Source organism: Manacus vitellinus, unplaced genomic scaffold (assembly GCF_001715985.3).
Source record: "Manacus vitellinus isolate BGI_N305 unplaced genomic scaffold, ASM171598v3 scaffold_23_pilon, whole genome shotgun sequence".
In the NCBI taxonomy this organism is placed as follows: Eukaryota; Metazoa; Chordata; class Aves; order Passeriformes; family Pipridae; genus Manacus; species Manacus vitellinus.
The window spans coordinates 6822240-6842529 of record NW_021939718.1 but is presented as its reverse complement, the minus strand read 5'-3'; the positions used below and the strand labels follow the sequence as shown (position 1 = coordinate 6842529).

General features: G+C 42.7%; 1 protein-coding gene across 1 annotated transcript in view; it reads right to left on the bottom strand.

Annotated features, from left to right (window-relative positions):
* Nucleotides 1-20290, bottom strand: part of PLPPR1 (phospholipid phosphatase related 1) — a 127026-nt gene that overhangs the window by 49095 nt on the left and 57641 nt on the right. The window contains exon 2 of the mRNA XM_008923698.4: nt 19641-19748. Coding sequence (XP_008921946.1) covers nt 19641-19703 — 63 coding nt within the window. The 5' untranslated portion in view covers nt 19704-19748. The remainder of the gene's footprint in view (nt 1-19640; nt 19749-20290) is intronic.

Genomic DNA, 20290 nt, shown 5'->3' with positions numbered 1-20290 from the left:
AGGTGCTTGGGGTTAGAAATGGGTAAGTAATTTCCCAGCAGTAAATGTGTGTGCACAGACCAGAGGCTGTGGGTGGGACCCTTTGTCACAGCTGTCTTTCTGCAGCAGGGTCTCTCCCTCCACCAGCTACCCAGACACTGCCAAGAAGGAATACATTTTATCTCTCTTTTGCTGTGCTCCAACTACTGTTCTGTTAGGAGGACTCTGATACGCATTCAGATCTTTTCTGTCCTTTCAGGCAGTGCTTACTCCTGTGCCTGGCCTGTTCCTTTCCTTCATAAATGACACTCTGATAGTTTCATCAGTTACAGCAAATTACAATTTCTTCTTTTATTATTAGTAACTACTTCTTGCAGCAGTCTCTCTAGTATTCTCCCTCTCCTTCCTACAGTGACATGCGACTCTGACATATTTTAAGCATCTGTGTAACCCCCAACTTTTTCCCATATGCATCAAAACACTTTATCATATTTTTTAAATGACTAATGCTTCAATATCCCTATTCTGTTACCTCCTGAGGAAAAGAAGAAAAGGAAAGGCTGAGTAATTGTGTTTCAGAGCCAGCAGCTTTACAGATGACTGCAATTATTTATTACTAAAATGTATTTTAAAATGTTGGGCTGGTGCAATGGAGCTATAACTTGATAAAAGTTTAGTTCTAAGACGAAACTGTTTTTCTTTAGCTATGAAGAATTCTGTTGATAGCTAAAGGCCATGAAAGAAAGAAAAGACTTACAAAGAAGAGAACAGGTGAGTATTCACCTAGCAGCTACTGACACGCAACTGGGTTTTCTCAGATAAATCTGAGGCAAGACACATCTTCAGACTGAAGCAAAAGTCAGGATAAAAGCATTCATATGCAGATACTCAGATCCTGACCTTAGCCTAAGGAATAACTGTAGACAAGTCACCCTGTGCCTCTGTTTCCTCATCTGTAAAACCAAAATACAGCTCCCCTTATAACTCATGTGCTAAGCAGTTATCTCAGCATTAAGGAGACACGGCAAGCAAGGAAACAGTTAAATGGAGCCACTACCTACAAAAAGCTCTGAAGAAGGTGCCACGCTGTCACCAAATTGGTGGTGTCAGATGCACCTCTGGAGATTACCTGGTCCAGCCCCTGGCTCAAAGCAAGGTCAGCTGGAGCAGGCTGTCCAAGTCCATGTCCAGCTAGGCTTTTAATATCTTCAAGGACAAAGACTCCACAACCTCTGGTGTTTCATCACTCTTAAAGGAAGACAGCTTTTTATTCTGTCAAATGCTTTTTCCTGTTGAAGTTTGTCCCTGTTGCCTCTCATCTTTTCCCTGGGTACCGCAAGGAAGAAGGTACCCCAGCACCTTGTGCTGGGAGAGCCCAGCACAGCTCTCCAGATGTCTCTCACCAGCACTGAGTAGAGGAGATGATGATCTCTGACCTGCAGGTGCTGCAACCCCCCCTTGTTGTTGTCCCATCTTGCCCTTCCTGAAAATGCCTGTCTATCCATGGCAGCACTCCAGTCCTGTGAGCTATTTTACCACATCACTGGGACACTAGAGAAATCATAGCCCTTCAAATGCATTCAGACCTCTCAATTCCTCTCATTTCCTTTCTACAGTATGCACATTAGGGTGCAGGCACTTGCGAGAGTGTGACTGTGCTCTCATCCCTGGCCTTGGATATTGTTAAAGCCAGAGTGTGCAACCCCGGCCCTGAGTGATGCCCAAACTAAGCAGCCGTGAAAGCTGGTCTCAAGATGAAATGCTGAACCCAATAAATACACTGCCAATTTCTGGACAAAGAACACCTGCTGCTAAACTAGACAAAGAAAACCTGTTAATGGTACAACCTGCACTGCCTGCCAAGAAACCAGTTATAAAGACAAGTTGCCTTTGTTAACCCTTTGTGCTGGGAACAGGATGTGATAGGCAGACCTGCCAAGAGGCAGGGATTTCTCCTGCTGCTTAAGAAAACTGCCCTTTTCTGCAGAAGTGAGAAAGTGATTAGTATCAGAGGTTCAGGAATTGGTCAGTACTTGGTAGCTAACAGTTTTTACTTGCTGACTAAGGCTCATAGACCAGAGTGTGTCACAGAAGCCAGATCCTGCTGCTCACATCAGCTGAGCAAACAACTGTTGAGCCACGGGATCCATCCAGTTCCCTTCAGGCCTTCCTCCCCCTCACTGGCAGTATCAAGGAAAGCACTGATGGAAGCCTTCATTCCCCACAAGTAGGAAGTTTCCCAACACTGCCATTCACCATTGTCTCTTGCCAAATGTTTCAGGTTCAGCTGGCTTAAGTACTTCACTGTACAGAGCTCTCATCCGGGGAGCTGCCTCAGCTCTGAAACTATTTCATACTGCAGATCTGCATGTGGAGCAGGGTCTTCCTCTCAGGGCCACAAGCCATCAGCTTCACCATCACTAGAGCTTCTACTTTCTAACCTGGTAGGCAGACACACTGCCTGTCCCCCTGCTGCAGTTGAAGGTTCAGGGTTTGGAAGCTGCAGGGTCTCAGACTCTTTCTTGTCATCTCTGATGCTGTGCAGTCTGCTGACCTGCTCCCACTTGGTGACACAGATCCTCAATGAGAACAAAAGGCCATCCCTCCATTGCTCTAGCCACAGCAAGGAGCGTTAGGTGTCTCTGCAGCACAAAACCTGTAAAGCCACAACCACCTTCAGCAGGTCCATGTGCCAGTCAAGGCTTCCATTGTTACCGGGAAAACTGTTCCAGTGGTTGACAGGGACCAGACTCTGTGACACATCAGTGTTGTGTGTAAGGACACATGTGCTTGTGTGAGCAGTTAGAAGTTCCTTTCCACTCCAGCTGCTGCATAAACAGCCACCTCTCAGAGCTGTGCTCTGAGAAAGGACTAACAGAGATGCTGGAAGAGTGTTTATTATAGAATCATGGAAAGGTTAGGGTTGGAAGGATCCTTAAAGACCCTTTGGATGTCCCTGCCCATGGCAGGGAATAGACCAGGTTATTCCTTTCACCTTCCGTTAGACCAGGTTGCTCAACGTCCCATCCAACCTGGCCTTGAACACTTCCAGGGATGGGACATCCACAGCTTCTCTGGGCAACCTGTACCAGTGTCCCAATTGACTCTCCTTGTTCAAGACTTAAGATCTGCAAGCTCAGAGCCCCCTTTGATCAGAAGCAGATGGAAGAGCTGGCTAGAAGCTGCTGCTAGCAACCATGGCCTCATCTAGCTGTCCTCACTGGCACCCTAATGTCCCTCTAAGGACTTCCAGGACTCCCCTGACCATCCCAGAAGAAGTCCCAGAAAATCAAGAAAGTATCAAAGCAGAGTAGAGAAACTGTGCCATCAGCTGTGTCTGACAAACAGGGAAAGCCTGCAGTCTTCTCAAGTGCAGGAGCTTTCACATATTGGTTGACATAAAGAAAAACAGAGGGAATAGGTAAACTGTAAAACTCCCTGACACAGGAATTATGGGTGCCAGCAAATTACCATTGCTCAAAAACCAACCATAAAAAAAACCTGAAAGAAAAATCTCTAACAAACTAGTAAAAAGAGTGACACTCTCTCCAACCAGGGGATGTATTAACACCATGCCAGAGACAGTCAGCATACAGCAGTCCCATTTTATACCCTTCTCTAGCTATCTCCTATTGCTTGATGTTCAGAGCTCTGCTGCCAAGACAGGCTTTTGGTCTGGCTCACAACTGCCTTATGTTATGCTGGTGAAAGATGTCATCCTCCTCGGTGCAAGGCTTGCTTGGGTTGGGGAAAATGCAGCTCTTTTCTCTTTGCTAAATCTGCTCAGTATTCTTTTAACAGCTGTGAAGCACTTCGATGTAGTTAGACAGAAAGATCTCCAGTGGCACTACACAAACAAATCACAGTGTAATCAGCATTAAGGGAAGTGCTATGAGGCAATGGTCAGCACAGGCACGGGAACAGCCTTGCTGGCCATTCGATTTTCATATAAGGACAGCAGACAAGTGAAAAATAGCCCAGGGAAAGCAGTGCAGGACACCTGTGATGCAGGTCTGGCAGGTACCACATCCCCTCCATGCACCTACAAAGACACAGGGGCTCTCTGTTGTCCTGCCTCTCCCTTACAGTGCCTGCATGTAGAAACACAGCACTCGATTTTGCACTGCTGTGTCGCTACCAAGTTCCTCAGTATCGAGGCAGTGCAGAACTTATCATTCCAAAACCATGTGGAGAAGATGGAAAATCAAATTTATCCCCACACTAACAACACTGACCTTATCACATTCTTAAATGCTTGTTCTGTTGCCTATTTCTTCCAGGTATAAAGGCTTTCCATCTGAGTTGACAGCCTTGGAGCTTATTTGAGCTCTGAATCTTTGTCATTCATAGAACAGCATTCATTAAGGTTCATAAAGTTCACCTGTACTTCAAGACTGATGTTATTTAATACAGTAGTGCAGGTCTGCAGTCTTTAGACATTGATAAATGGAACACTTACTGCAAAAAGAAACTATCTGTTGATATCAAGATTGCAGTACTCTCAGACTGACCAAAAAATCAAATAGAGACTACGTTTTAAATTAAACTGAAAACGATCAAAGACATTTTACTTCACAGTCTTATTAATATGTATAATGCATTATGAAATCCATTTTATTTGCCTCCAACATTTTTCCAACTGAACAGGAAGCTTGTAAAAAAAACAATTACCACTTTGAGTCTCCTCTGCTGCGTGCAAGTCATGTGTCTGAGCCAATATAACTCTTTTTCACTGGCAGGCAGTCATATTAAAAAATTAATGCTGACCAATTTGTTTTTCAGAACCTGTAATCATTTTGCTACCTAATTTTGAATGCAACGTAAGGGAGAAGAGAAAACCTGGGGTTTGAAAACATTCATAAAACCCCCTAGGCTCTGGTGGTCACTTCTGTCCCTTTCATTTAAAGATACCATTCTCTTTTCAATGTTAGCCCCGTCAAAACAAGTAGAAATACTCAAGGCTAATTGTTATGGCTATTTGTCATGACAAGGTTTGGATATAATGAAAGAACAATCAGGTCTGAACCTGGATTTAACTTTACTGATGTTTCTCAGGACTCTAGTTTAACAAGTCTCCACACACACAAAGGGCAGTTTCATCTCCTTCAGAGTCTTAATAAACCAGGGCGCAGCAGCAAGAGGCATGAAGATGCATATGTGGCTTCTGTAAGAAGTGAAATAGTGGACAGTATGGAAATGGGTCTAATGAAAATTACTTTAGGATATAGATATGAGGGAAATGCAGCACAGCAATACAGACCTTTAGTTTACAAAAGAGGTTGAGGTGGCAAGGCTTGAACAGGAAGCTTTATCTCAGGTTGGGTTCTACAACATGGAATGTGGACAAGGAAATCTACATGCAAACTGTTGGTAATCAGCACACATTTTCACACTGGGCATACAAATACATCGGTGAAGTTACTGCAAGAAAAGTGGCTAGGCAGACAAGACTGGTCTTAAGGTTCCAACTGCACACAGTTCTAAATGTCAGGACGATTTTTTTACATGATTCATTCCTTTATTGCCCTCTGCTACCCATGCAGTTTTTTGTTGCATCCTTCTTTCTCTATTTGCTGCCATCAGGCCTAGATTCTTTCTCCTTCACATCAAGTTAAACCACTTTACTAGGAAGAATATTAGGACAAGTGTTTTCCTATGAGGATACTCAAAACGCAAGCAGATTGCCTGGCAAGGTAATAGGAAAACTCAACTGGACAAGGCCCAGATGAACTTCATCCAGCTGCTGCTGCTCTGAGCTGTGCTATGCCTAGAGACCTCCAGAGAACCTTTTCCACCTAAATCATTCTTTTTAACTCAAAGGAGTACACACTTGGGTTTCTCATTCATGTGGTTGATCCTGGATGCCTTCTTGTTCAAGTTACATCTAGTGTGAGTTTCTTCCAAGTCCCAAACTGCTTTAGTCCTTTCTACAGAAAGATATTTTAAATAAGAATGAAAAAGCCTGAAACTCAACATGATAAACCAATGCTCGTATTTATTCACGTGAAACCACTACCACTGTATAAAGCACTCTATTCCCACAGTTTCATCAGTTTGAGAGTTTCAGTATGTTTCCCACCATTGTAATAGAGCTGAACTGATTTTTGCTTTGGCTGGTTTAAATAAGATCATAAAGATCCTTGATGATTACTGATCTAGCCAGCTCCAAATCACATATTAGCACAACTATAAAACTAATAAAAGTGCAATCTGCTATCCAATCTATTTGAAAAGTTAATTAACTACAGTATAACTGGAATCTTACATTGGTCAGGCACTAATAGGAAACTAGATTGCATTTATGATGTACACCTACACATTTTTTTGGCTACAATTTTATAAAAAATGCAGTATTTAATCAATAATGACAATAAATCAAACAGAAATTCAATCAATGGTTCCACTGTCCAAAAGCATCACAAACTACTCTGAAGCCTCACGAACCTCATTCTCTCCATGAAGCACACAAAACTCATAATATGAGTCTTGAGAAAGCAAGTAGTCTGCTATATATGCTGTAAACTAAAGTGGTATTAAGTCAATAACATTGCACATAATAATCACACACTAAATTTCTGTGTTTTAATAAAGTACGTAACAAGTACTGATGTAGTATTAGTATTTCTGTTAGAACTCCTTCCAGGTATGCAAAATCTGAACTCCAGAAGTCATGATGAACAATAGATTATTGATTTTGGGGATAGACGTGCAGCACTTAATAGCTGAGAGAAGGAAAGACAGGAATAATTTGGCCATTATATGGCCAAACACAGCTATACTTTAAATTACAGAATTCACTCTATTGAAGTCGTAAGAAATCTGACAGTACCTCGAGTAATAATTGAATCATTATTTCCAAGTTGCTTTAATCTTATTGCAGCATATTTCTGGTAGACCCCATCAATAATTACTTCAGAATCATAAAAAGTTAATCACGCTCTAGAATTATGAAAAGGTAATAAATGATTTAAACACATTTTAAATTCGTAAGAGCCTATCCTCCCCCACATCCTGTTACATGGGTTCTTCCATTCATCTGCTCATGTCACCAGGCCATAAAGGAAATGACATGAGAAACAAGTGCATAGCAGGGTTTTGGAGTATGTTTAAACCTTTTGTGCTCTTTGCACTGACCCCGTGCAGCTGTTGGAGACCACAGCCAGCCACAGGACTCCAGGTTTGTGTAGTCTGATGCGGATCTTAATCCCAGTGAGTGCTGCAAACACATCATTCAAAAGCAGGAGTTACAGACCATTGTGAACAACCATTTGGTTTCTTGAACAGTATAACAACTCTTTAAAAATCGACTATGTGCTTAGTAAAATATTGATTAATCATGCATCTAACAACCATTTCTAAAAATCTATCTGCAATAGAAATGTGACTACTAAATCACTCTATTTCCAGATGGAGAGGCATCTTTACACCTGATTCTTTAACTTAAAACTGGAGTGTTCCAGGAAGATCTAATATCTGATCCTAAATTAGAAGCTATTATTTTAGGCATCAAGCTGAAAGATAATCCATGAAGATTCATGAGCTCTAGAACTGAGGGTCAATCTCTAATCACTGCTTTAAGTAAACATCATCATGAGTAATTATTTCATGTGCGTTAAGACCTGACTGCCCATTTAAGATCATGTGCACAAGATGCAACAGGTTTCAAAGCATCACTTCCTCCTGTCTCACGTATTTCCTGCAAACACATCTGTATTAATCCATTTTCATACAGTCTCTTCAACAGCTCCAGTGAGTTCACAGTTGTGATGAAATAACATGACACATATAAACTTACCTGTGTGAGAAAGCATATGATATGGCTTTAGGAATGGAACCTGAGAACTACTTGTACTATATCCAACATCTCACAGAAATTCCTGGTGAAATACACCTCTGAAGGAATCATATCAGAGAAGAATTGTTTTACTACTAAAATGCTGGGATGTAAGAATGGACTGAGAAGCAGCAGCTGATGAGCTGATGTCTCTTCGGGTTACCCCAGGAGTCACAAAATAGATCATGAAACCTGAGATGCACTGGCCAAGTGAGTTAGAAATGCAGAAACATAAAGTATTATTTCTCTAGAAAGCTGTATTTTATTTGTTGCCACATTCTGCTGCATTCAAAATAGATTTATATATTTTGTTTTACTCCTGTGCTGGCAACTGGATTATCCATCTGTGCTTTAGAGGGAGAAGATATCACAATTTGGAAGCTATTTGCTTCCCACATAAAGGCACCTAAATGTTGCCAGAAGCCTAGGAGATTTCCAGGTTGGTGTAATACCTTGGGTTTGTAAAGGATGCACATTCTTGGCAAACCAATTTCTAAACTGGTCTTAAAACTCAGCTGGAATTTTTAGAGAGCAGAAAATGCTGATATCCTTTCAAAGCTGTATCACTTAATGAATCGTTTTGCTGTTTTGCTGGAGTGGCTGCTCAGGAGCCAGAAATCAAGTCCTGATGAAACTGGACACGATGCATAGAGACCTATTTCACTTTTGAAAATTCTCCTGATATCAAAACCACCGTCAAAAAGTTGGAATGGGTTTGATATTGCAAAATATGCTTTAAGCATCTTGCTTTGCTCCCACATTCCTCATACCTTTCCTACTGGAAAGGCTTGATTGTTGTATTTAGGGTTATTTAAGATTGGATTTTTGAGTCCCTATTGATGCCTTTCCACTCTTTTTAGAACCTCATGTAACTTATGCAAATTATCACGCTAAATAAATGCAGGGATATTCCTACAGACACAAGAAACGTGTTCACAGATGCAGACCAGAGGAAATGGTGCAATTGTGTCAAGAGCAGTCAATAAACTGATAATGCACTGCACCTTAAATGATCTCCAAATTTTCACCTACCTGAGCAAAAAAATAGTTCAACATTGTGTGCTTGGGAAAGAAAATATTAAAACACCTTAAGTCTTTGAAGTAGGCAAACAAACAAGCAGACAAAAGTTAACACATCAGGGGCTCTATGGCAATATGCATGAAACATAAAAATGTAAATATACTTCTGAAAAGATGGAAAAAATCAGCAGTAATTTTATTACCACAGAGTGGTAATATCACTCTGTTACTGTAGGGAGATAGCAGCCCATGTTACATATTGTGCTGCATGTATTTTCACATTGCTATCTATTTTAAGCCTAATTAAAGCTGCTCAGTCATTACTGGAAATACCTTCCAACTTAGGAGGCTTCAAATATGGCTTGCAGAGTTCTGCATAAATCACCCAGAAAACTTGCACGAACAGCGCCTGTTTCATAAGCAATTTTCTTAAAGCTCTATAAAAACATTCTGATTACTAGCTTTTCTAGAAATAATCTACTAAAGCTATGGGCTTTTTTTAACTTACAAATCGGAAAAATGCATTTCTGCTTAAAAAAACAGCTAATCCAATCTCCTAAATGCTGAGTAATAAAAAACAACAATTCTTTCTCTTAAAAACCTGATTAAACAGGCCAATATATTATAAATTACACAGTTCCGTACAGTAGAAGGGTAGTTGTAGTAGGTGACTCCCTTCTAAGGGGAACTGAGGGCCCTGTATGCCAACTGCACCCATCTCACAGGGAAGTCTGCTGCCTCCCTGGGGCCCAGGTAAGGGAGACTCCCTGAACTAATTCAGGGAGTTACCACTGCTGCTTGCCCCAGTTGGCAGTGATGAGGTTGATAAAAGGGGTACTAGGCTAATTAAAAAGGACTTCAAGGCACTGGGTTGATTGGCTGATGGAACAGAAGTGCAAGTGGTGTTTTTCTCAGTTCCTGCAGTAGCAGGAATGAATAAAGAAAGGAATAGGAAGAGCCATTTTATCAGTAAGTGGCTTAAGGACTGGTTCCATCAGTGGAATTTTGGATTTTTTTGATATTGGGGCAATTTTGATGGCACCAGGCCTGCTAGAGTCAGATGGGCTTCACATATCTAGCAAAGGCAAAAGGATTCTAGCCTATGAGTTGGCAGGCCTGATAAGGAGGGCTTTAAACTAGGGGATGAAACCAGGCTCTCCAGAGATGAGCCTAAGGGCGGTAAGCCACAGTTAGGGGTGAAATCAGCAGCCCACCTGAAGTGCATGTACACCAGTGCATGCAGTGAGGGTGACAAACAGTAGGAGCTGGAAGCCATCGTGCAGCAGGAAAGCTGTGACATAGCTGCCATCACAGAAACGTGATGGGATGAGTGACATGACTGGAGTGCTGCCATGGATGACTACGTGCTCTTCAGAAGAGACAGGTGAGGTAGGAGAGGTGGAGGGGTGGCTCTGGAGGTTAGAGAGTCTCTGGATGCTGTAGAACTTGCAGTCAGTGATGATAAGGTTGAGTGTCAATGGGTGAGAATGAGGAGGAGGCCAACAAGGTCAAAATCCTGGTGGGAATTTGTTATAGAACACCCATCCAGGGTGAAGAGGGTCATGAATTATTCTACAAGCAGCTGGGGAATGCTTCAAGATCGCCAGCCATTGTTCCTGTGGGAGACTTTAACCTGCTGGATGTCTGCTGGGAACTCAGCATAGTGGAGAAGAGGCAGTCTGGAAGCTTCTTGGAGTGTGTGGAGGAGAGCTTCTTGTCACAGCTGGTGAGTGAGCCTGCCAGGGATGGGCCCTGCTGGACCTGCTGTGTACAAAGAGAGAAGGGCTGATGGGAGATGTGGTGGTTGGGGGCCATCTGGAGCACAGTGACCATGAAATGATGGAGTTTTCAATACTCGGTGAAACAAGGAGGGGTGTCAACCTCTCCCTGGACTTTGGAGGCAGACTTCAGCCTATTCAGGAGACTGATTCGGAGAGTACCTTGGGAAACAACCATCAAAAACAAAGGAGTCCAGGAGGATGGACATACTTCAAGAAAGGAACCTTGAAGGCGCAGAAGTAGGCTGTCCCTCCGAGCCAAAAGGGGAGCCAGTGGGAAAGATGACTGGCCTGGCTGGATAGGGACCTTTTGCAGGAACTCAGGGAAAAAAAGGGGCAGGAAACTCAGGAAGTGTTTAAGGGTGTTGTTAGGTCACGCAGAAAGGAAATTAGAAAGGCAGTTTGAACTTAATCTGGCCACTTCTGTAAAGGATAATAAGAGATGCTTTTAGAAATACATCAATAGCAAAGGGCAAAAGGGGTAAGGAAAGCCTCCATTCTTTATTGCATGTGGGGGTGAATATAGTCAACAAAGACAAGGAAAAGACTAAGATACTTAACACCTTCTTTGCCTCAGTTTTCAACAATAAGACATGTCGTCCTCAGGAAAACGGGGCTCCTGAGCTGGCAGACAGGGTCGGGGAGCCAAAAAGCCCCCCTGTTATCCAGGAGGAAGAAGTGAGTGACCTGCTGAGCTACTTGGATCCTCACAAGTCTATAGGACCAGATGGGATCCATCCTGGGGTGATGAGGGAGCTGGTGGAAGAGCTTGCCAAGCCACTCTCCATCATTTATCAAAAGTCCTGGCTCATCAGGGAGGTCCCAGATGACTGGAAGTTGGCCGATGTTACACCCATCCATAAGAAGGGCCGGAAGAAGGATCTGGGAAACTCCAGGCTGGGCAGCCTGACCTCAGTGCCTGGCAAGGTTATGGAGCAGATCATCTTGAGTGTGATCACACAGCACCTACAGGACAGCTGGGGGATCAGACCCATCCAGCAGGGGTTTACGAGCGGCAAGTCCTGCCTGACCAACCTGATCTTCTGTGACCTGCTGACCCGCCTGCTGGATGAGTGGAAGGCTGTGGATGTGTCCACCAAGACTTCAGCAAAGCCTTTGACACATCTCCCATGGCACACTCCTGGAAAAGCTGCAGCTCATGGCTTGGACAGGGGCACTCTGTGCTGGGTTAAGAACTGGCTAGAGAGCTGGGCCCAAAGTGGTGGAGAACGGTGCTGTGTCCAGTTGGCAGCTGGTCACTAGTGGTGTCCCCCAGGGATCAGTGTTGGGCCCAGTCCTGTTTAATATCTTTACTGATGATCTGGATGAGGGGATCGAGTCTACCATTAGCAAATATGCAGATGACACCAAGTTGGGAGGGAGAGTCAATCTACTGGAAGGCAGGAGGGCTCTGCAGAGGGACCTGGACAAGCTGGAGAGTTGGGCTGATTCCAACAGGATGAGGTTCAACAAAGCCAAGTGCCGGGTCCTCCACTTTGGTCACAACAACCCCATGCAGTGCTACAGGCTGGGCACAGAGTGGCTGGAGAGGAGCCAGGCAGAAAGGGACCTGGGAATTTGGATTGACAGGAAGCTGAACATGAGCCAGCAGTGTGCCCAGGTGGCCAAGAAGGTCAATGGCATCCTAGCCTGGATCAACAGGACCAGGGAAGTGATTCTTCCCCTGGACTCAGTGCTGGTGAGGCCACATCTTGAGTCCCGTGTCCAGCTCTGGGCCCCTCAGTTCAGGAAGGATATTGAGGTGCTGGAGCAGGTGCAGAGAAGGGCAACGAGGCTGGTGAAGGGACTCGAGCACAAGTCCCACGAGGAGTGGCTGAGGGAGCTGGGGTTGTTTAACCTGGAGAAGAGGAGGCTCAGGGGAGACCTCATCACTCTCTACAACTCCCTGAAGGGCAGTTGGAGCCAGGTGGGGGTTGGTCTCTTCTCCCAGACAACCAGCAGTAGGACAAGAGGACACAGTCTTAAGCTGTGCCAGGGAAGGTTTAGGTTGGACATCAGGAAGAAGTTCTTACAGAGGGCATGATCAGGCACTGCCCAGGGAGGTGGTGGAATCAACGTCCCTGGAGGTGTTTAAGAAGAGACTGGATGTGGCATTCAGTGCCATGGTCTAGTGACAAGATGGTGTTAGGTCAAAGGCTGGACTCAATGATCTCAGAGATCTTTTCCAACCTATTTGATTCTGTGATTTTGTGTGAGAACTGGTACTTTTAATCTCTTCCTTGAAACCTCTACCAAAGTACAAACCTTAAGATGTTATTCAGGCTGTTAAAGGCGTTATTTGCAATGCGAAATTTTCAGGATAAATGGGGAGGATAAAGAACATGCTTCATGTGTCTGCAAGCAGGAATACAAACCTTTCATTTATATTTTAAAGAAAAATGCAGCAAAGCAGCTAATCCCTCAAGGGCAGCCCCTTAATGTCTTTTAAGAGGTCCTCAAGATGTTAAGGAGAATCAAATAATAGTGTGCTTTATTTCACAGTGTCCATTTTGGCCAAGAGTCTTCTGTACTCTCTGCCTAATTGTGAAGCACCTAGAAGGATTTTTGTTTATAGTCAAATATATATGAAAGCTGCTTAGCAATTCAATAAAACTAATCCAATGTTCAAGAGATATCTATTCACTGAGATTAAGCCAATTTTATAACATGGGGTTACCCAGTCACCTGGAACAAAGGGAGGTATGTGGAAGATAGATAAAGAAAGCAAATGTGGAGGAATGACTGGCAAATGGGGAACACACAGAGATATCTAGAAAAAGCAACAAACAGATACATATGCTGAGAGAATAAAACAAGAAACAGTGAATCCCAAGAAGCAGAAGAGACTGAAGCATACGGATTATGCAGAAACATCACCCTGCTACAAAGGGAGCTCCCCTGAATTTGGTCAGCATCTGTCACCACCAATTCACGCAGCAGGCCTAACTGGAGGATCTAATGACAGGCAGTTTATACAACACCAGCACATGACACGTCCCTCAGGGCACTTTGTCCTCACAGCATCCCAGTGGAGCAGCACAGCACGACCAAGCACAGCACAGATGGAAAAAGCAAGGCAGAGAGCTTTAAACAGCTTCGTGCGAGACTCCTATGGAAAGAGTTGAGCCAGCACACACGAACCACTGGAAAAAACCTTATTTTCTGTCTCAGCAGGAAACAAAATCAAGAAGCCCCACTTGGCGGATACTAGATACTGCTGCAGAACACAGCCACTGATCACTGCAACTATTTGGTTCACCTTGGGATGCTTTTTCAGTTAATGATTATATTAAAGTCTGACTGGATTATTATTTTTCTTATGAGAGAAGTGACTTTTTTTAAAATGACTCCCAATACATTCAATCCTCTTACAAATATAGTTTTGTGGACCACAGCACACAGAAAAACACATTTCACACTCCCCGAACACTGCTCAAGATTAGAGGGTACCATCCACTACACCCAAATGTGCAAAATCTTTTGAGTTTTCAGAACACCTAAACAAAAAACTAGATTACAAGAAGTGCCACACGTGATGACTGTTTTAAATTCACTGATTTTTCACAGCTCTCTAAGTCCTGCTGTGATGCTGATGGCAAACAGAAGTTCAAGGGGCACTTGTCTCACACAAATGATTTCAGTATTGCAGAAATTCTCCTGCTAAAGGGTAGTTCAGCTGTTGGCTTGACTACATGAAATACTGGCAGGAAAATGTAGCTAGGTAAAGAAAGAAGAATCCTTGCCTTCTTTACTTCTCTAAGTTGAAACCATTTTTTCATTACGCTTGAACTGATACTTGAAGATGATTCAATCTGTCCAAACATAAAATAGCAAAATGTAAGGTAAAATATACTCCACTGATTGTAGGAACAGAAATCCTATAAGGCTGTAAAATACCTATAGTTCCAACCAAAGTTTATATCAGAATAGATGTAAGACTAGAGCTTTGAATTTTGCGGATTTTTCATTATATTCTTTGGGGGGAAGGAGAGAAGAGATCTTTCTTATAAAATCTTCATCCCTTTGCAACGCCCTATATATCAAATTGTCAAGAAGAAACAGTTTCCACTCTGCCTGCAAAAGCTTTCCCGAGGGCAGAATAATGGATTTATTGTGAAAAAGTGGGATCTTCAGATTACAGAATTTGAAAGATGTCCAATGTTTTAAGTTTTAATGGTGTTGCTTATTTGAGTCTGCTCCTACTACCTTGTCATAGTCAGGATTACAATAATCCACAATACAGCACAATGTGGAATATACATCAGTCATATCAAAGTCACTTGTTATTCAGTAACTCTTTGATCCATTTAAGACAATTTAATTAAATCTGGTTCTAGAAAATTGCAGTGTTTTCATGTGCAAAGACACATCTTAGATGGCCCCAGCTCCTTCAGGAGTAACTGCACTTGAAAATAAATCCTCAGATAACTCACACCCTGAAACAATCCAAGCCCTCAAGCCAGGACTTGCAGTGCAAGGAGGAGGAAAAAGGAATAAGAAAATACCACATAAGCAGAAACTCCAGACCAAATTTCACTTTTTGTTATCTAGAGAGCCATTACAGTCCTAACTGCTGTTGACTCAGAAGATATGAGAGGTTTTCCTTGCAGGAAGATGAGGATACTGCTTCTTCAAAAACCACCATTCAAACAGCCACAAGGGCTCTAAAGTTGTTCACATGCCTCCCCCCTGAAATCATGTATAGTTGTAAGGATGCTGTTTACTCACAGTATGGAACTTTCCCTCCAACATTTACTAGCAAATGGAATTATCACATCCCTTTACACTTTCTGCCACTAACAATAAGCATCACATGCACTGAAAATGCAAGGACAGTCACTGATCTACCAAATTCAAAGCCAGACTGGACTCTCCTACACCCCACTAGCTTGAGTTTCGTCCTAGAAAGCTAAACCCGAAAATGAGATGAACACAGAGACAAGAAGACTAAAGCACATGGAAAACACTATTAGGTGAAGGGTAGCTCACCAGTCCCCCAGGAAGAGAACTGGGATTTTCCAGGCACTGCACTTCTCTCACTTCTGTGCATGACGTTGCCTAGATCTGAGGGACTTTAGTTGTTCTGACAATCTATTCCTCACCTGCAGAAAACTGGGTGTACTTCTGTGTACAACACACCTGTACCAGTTGTGATTTTACCTTTCTCCACCTTGAACAAGTACACATGTGGATGCTATGTGGAAAGATGAAACACAGGACTCCTTGGATCACACCTTGCAAAGTGGGATTGCAAAATCCTGGGACAGCTGTGCTGAAGCATTTTTATAGGTGTTTCTGACACTGCTCTGTCACAGACATACTAGCAGGTGAAAGAGGGAGGAGGTGCTCCATAAAGAACTTTGGCAAACAAAGGCCAAAGTGGAAAAGTGAAAGAAGAAGAATATGTGAGAATTTTTTCCTGTCAAACCAGATGCTGCTTCTCCTACTTTCTCTCATGCTTGCCTACCATCTCTTTAGTGATCAGTCCTGGCTATCAGCAAATCCTCATATAGGCTGCTGTGCACTATTGGCATTTGCTGGGATAGATTCAGGGCATACCAACAGCTGGCAGCTCCACAGCCTCTGCTGCATGCTGAGAGTCCATCACTGGACCAAATGTAGCAGAGGGCTCTGGAAGCTACGGATTAGGGTATCCTGCTCTTTACACTGTTATTTAACATCTGTCCAACGGCTTCAGTCCTCATGGACCAGGTACTCAGTGGTCCATACACTGCTCAAAGCAGTGGCATATGTCAGCTGAATGAGGAACAAAATTGGTCTCATCTGGTGGCAATCTCTTACACGTAAACCAAGGCTGAGAGCAAGCTTCCTGAAGGCTCCTTTCACTGATGCTGGCTGCAAAGGAGGGCAGGGAAAAGACTCCTGCATGTCCCAATTAATTGATTATGTGTTTAACAAAATGTACTTTACCAGATCTTCATGGACATCTGGTGACAAATGCCAGAGTGCAACAGTATATCTTATAATACAATAAAGAACAATCCAGAAAGCTGTCTGCATTATTTGGGAGAGAAACTCAGATCTGATAAGTGGATTAAAATTAGTTTAATGATTCTCTGTTTAGCCTTTAAATCTACTCATAACATGACACTATGTTTCCAATTAGAGAATAAAAATGTCAATTTAACATCTATGTCATTACCGATTAGACATCAGATGCTATCTCTCCATTATTAAAACTTTAATATTTTGAACATAAAAAGGAATTTGTAGAGTCAGGCAAAGGGTCTAAGTTTTTATAATGAGCCATTCATCTTCAGGTCAGGTTCCATAATAACTAACTGCTACAAATTAGTTCAGTGGGAGGAAAATGAAATGGAAAAAAATGGAAATGAGAATTACTGCTGAAACTGTGTCATATTTGTACACACTGAGCATAATGGTATTTACAGTGTCCAAACTCTTTGTGACACCTCATTTCTACCACTGCCACCACAACTTATGTGAAAGCACACTGCCTAGTGGGCAGTTAGCAAATACCTCTTGGCAGGGCATCTGACATGACAATCCAGGCTCAGCATTTTTTTCTTAAGATTAAATACCTCAAGACTTTTAATCACAGGACAAGGCCCCAGGGGAGGTGGCAGCACATTCTGGGGAACAGGCCAATGATAATATTTACTGACCATCTCTTTCTGTACTCATGAGCAGCTGACATGACTGCTGCTGGATTGTTTTTGCACAGAAAAATGTTATCAGGAAAGCAGGCAAGATTATTTTTAGCTGTCCTGCTTTTTGCAACAGCAGTAAGGTGTCACACAGCTAATCAATTCTCATGGTTGCTTCCAAGCTACAAAAATAGGGTCTGCCCTAACTCAGGTAATCCAGCACAGGGCTTGGGTGTCTGGGGCAGCTTGTCTGAAAAAAGAAACCAACACTTACTTTAGTCTCAGAAGCACAGCAGTGGGAAAAGAACACCACCTCCAGTGTACCTTAAGGTTTACAGGTAGCCATTTTCAGACTGAATGGCTACTATCAGTCAATCATCTCTGCACTCCCAGTAGGAAATTAGATCTCCCGTTGTTAATGCTACAATGCTTGACACAAGTCTAAATTTGTAGTCCCAGTAGTGCTAAATTAAAAATCCATACCGTGGGCAAAGAGGGGAAGAAATACATGTTTTCATCAAATGTAGCAGAGAGAACATCTTTTCAGACACTACCTCTTTGGTTTTGACTGACTTTTAATTTAAAGTTTTGTTTTAATCAGCAAAGCAAGTATAGGAAAGGACAAGGAATATACACTTATAGAGCAAACTCACCTTTATCATCATATCAGTCTTGTCTACAGGAGGAACCATTCATATCTCTGTCATAGGCTTCCAACCATGGTCATCATTCATACACCTAGAGCACTAAAAATCTTCAGAAGTGCTTGTTTAAGCAAAAAATTTGAGAAATCTCATTCCTGATAGTGTTTATTGTTGGTTGTTTTTTTTTTCTGAGCTCATTGCTGTTTTTTCCCCATTTTTACCCCTTCTTTCTCTAGCTGTTAGGATAAACAAGTGACTCCTTGCCTCCATCAGCACAGCCCACCCTCAGTTTCCCAGGGAGCAGAGATTCCCCAGGAAGCCAGACATTATGTGACAAATCCCTGTGGAGCATTGTAAGGCTCAGCCACCTTCCCACACTGGTGTCTGCCACAGCTACAGCTGGGAAGGCCCTATGCCAAGCTTTACTACTGGTTTTATCATGCTTCTTCTCTCTCCTAATTTTCCAACCACTCAAAAAGGCCCATTCAAATCAAAACAAAAAGTACTGTTCACACTAATCACCCAGGAATTGTCTGACTATGTTTTTGGGGCTAAGCTGGTAGCACAGAAAGTAGGGAGAACACACAAGGGGACTGTTTCTACCGGCTGAAAAAGGAGGGGACTCCAGCTGATGATGAAGGGTTAGAGAGGGCCTGGATACCAGGGCATCCTTTTCCCATGTCCCCTGGGAATGGTCAGTGCTCAGGAGCCCTGAAAAGCAGTGCCCATTTCACCTGCCACTGCTGCCAGCACACTCAAACCCTTCCACGATTTCAGCAGAAGTGGGATAAGTCTTACACAACACTTAGGATTACAGTTAGTCTTTCAACAGTTCTTAGCACTTCTCTTGTGGAAGAGCACAAGTTGCCTCATAATTTGGGCCAGAGGGTCAGTACTGCATCCAAGCTAGGATCAAACAGGTAGCTCTGAAGATGGTTAGTCACAGGCATTTATTTCCTTTTTACCCTGTAAATCTGATGGAAGCTTTCATCCTCCTATGAAACATAGTTGCCTCCCCTTGCCAGGATAACCATCCCAGCCTCATAAGCACCAGTCAAACAAGCACTGATTTAATAATGATATTGGCCAGTCTACCAGTGTTGTGCTAAATAAAAGAAGACCCACAAAATAGCATTTGTACAGAGTAAAATAATCAGTCACCAACTACCCTTAACAAAGATGTGGATCATACTCCATGATGGGAACATCCACTCCTTCAGCTTCACTGCTAGACAATTCACAGCCTTTGTGCTAGCCAAGCTCCTTCATCACACTTAATGGACAGGCTTGCCTCATCTACATTGTATGTTCCACTTGAATGGAAATCAGAGCTGAGTGTTGTTTCCTAAGCCTATGAACCATGAGACTGTGAAGTCAGAAATCTCCTTAAACGAGGTCTAGTTCTTGTGCAGCATGAAGATGGATAAGGGTCTGAGAAAAGACGGGAAGATGACCTGTTACTGACCTACATCTGCAACTACTGCCTGTTCTCTGCCAAATACTACAGGACAGGCCAGCAAGCCAGATGGAGAGGTCTTGGAAACACAGCATCTACTTGTTCTTGTACCCAAAATCTGGATAACTTGTGCAGGACTGTTTCCAGGGGAACTTGATGGCATCAAGTATGAAAATGGATATTTATGTTATCAAGTAAGAAATCATCCTTCCCTGCTAGCAAAATGGGCAACAAATTACTTAATTCCTGCAGTACAGAGCTGCCTTCTCTGTAGGTTTGGCAGCTGAATGCTGGACTCACCTCAACAAAGATGAAGCAGGGGATGATGGAATAACTTCTCTGGGTATTGTTTCCTAAAGCCATTTCTCATCACACTTTTTGGGGAGGCACTGTTCAAAACTTTATATCCTGGAAAACAAAAGACAAAGGTATTTCAGCATGTTTCACCTTTTTTTTTTTCAAATTCATGACAAGGTTCATAACACAGAGCAATGACATATCAGACCAAGAATACAGATTAAAAATAACATCAAGGTCTAACTTGTGGTTGTACAAAATAGCCTGAGAAAGCATACCCTTGCAACACAAAAGAAGAGACAGACACAGGTTACAAGATATATTATCTACAGAACAAAGGGTGATAAGGAATACAACAGTTTCCTTAATTACAGTCTATTCCAAACCAAAGGCTTCTTCTTCAGGATTCCAAGATCACATTTTCAGCCCACTGACCTGCGTACAGTGTGTTTTAAATCAGTAAGATTTAGCAATTGACTTGTAAACTTGCACTTTAAAAGACACACATACTGTGCAAATGATCAGAATGTTTATCTGCATAACCTGCCTGCTCAAAATGGCAGCATGTCTTATGCACAAATAAACCCCAACCCGTAACAAACAAACACAATAAAAATGCAATGAAGCACTGGACCCTTACTGCAGAGCCTTTC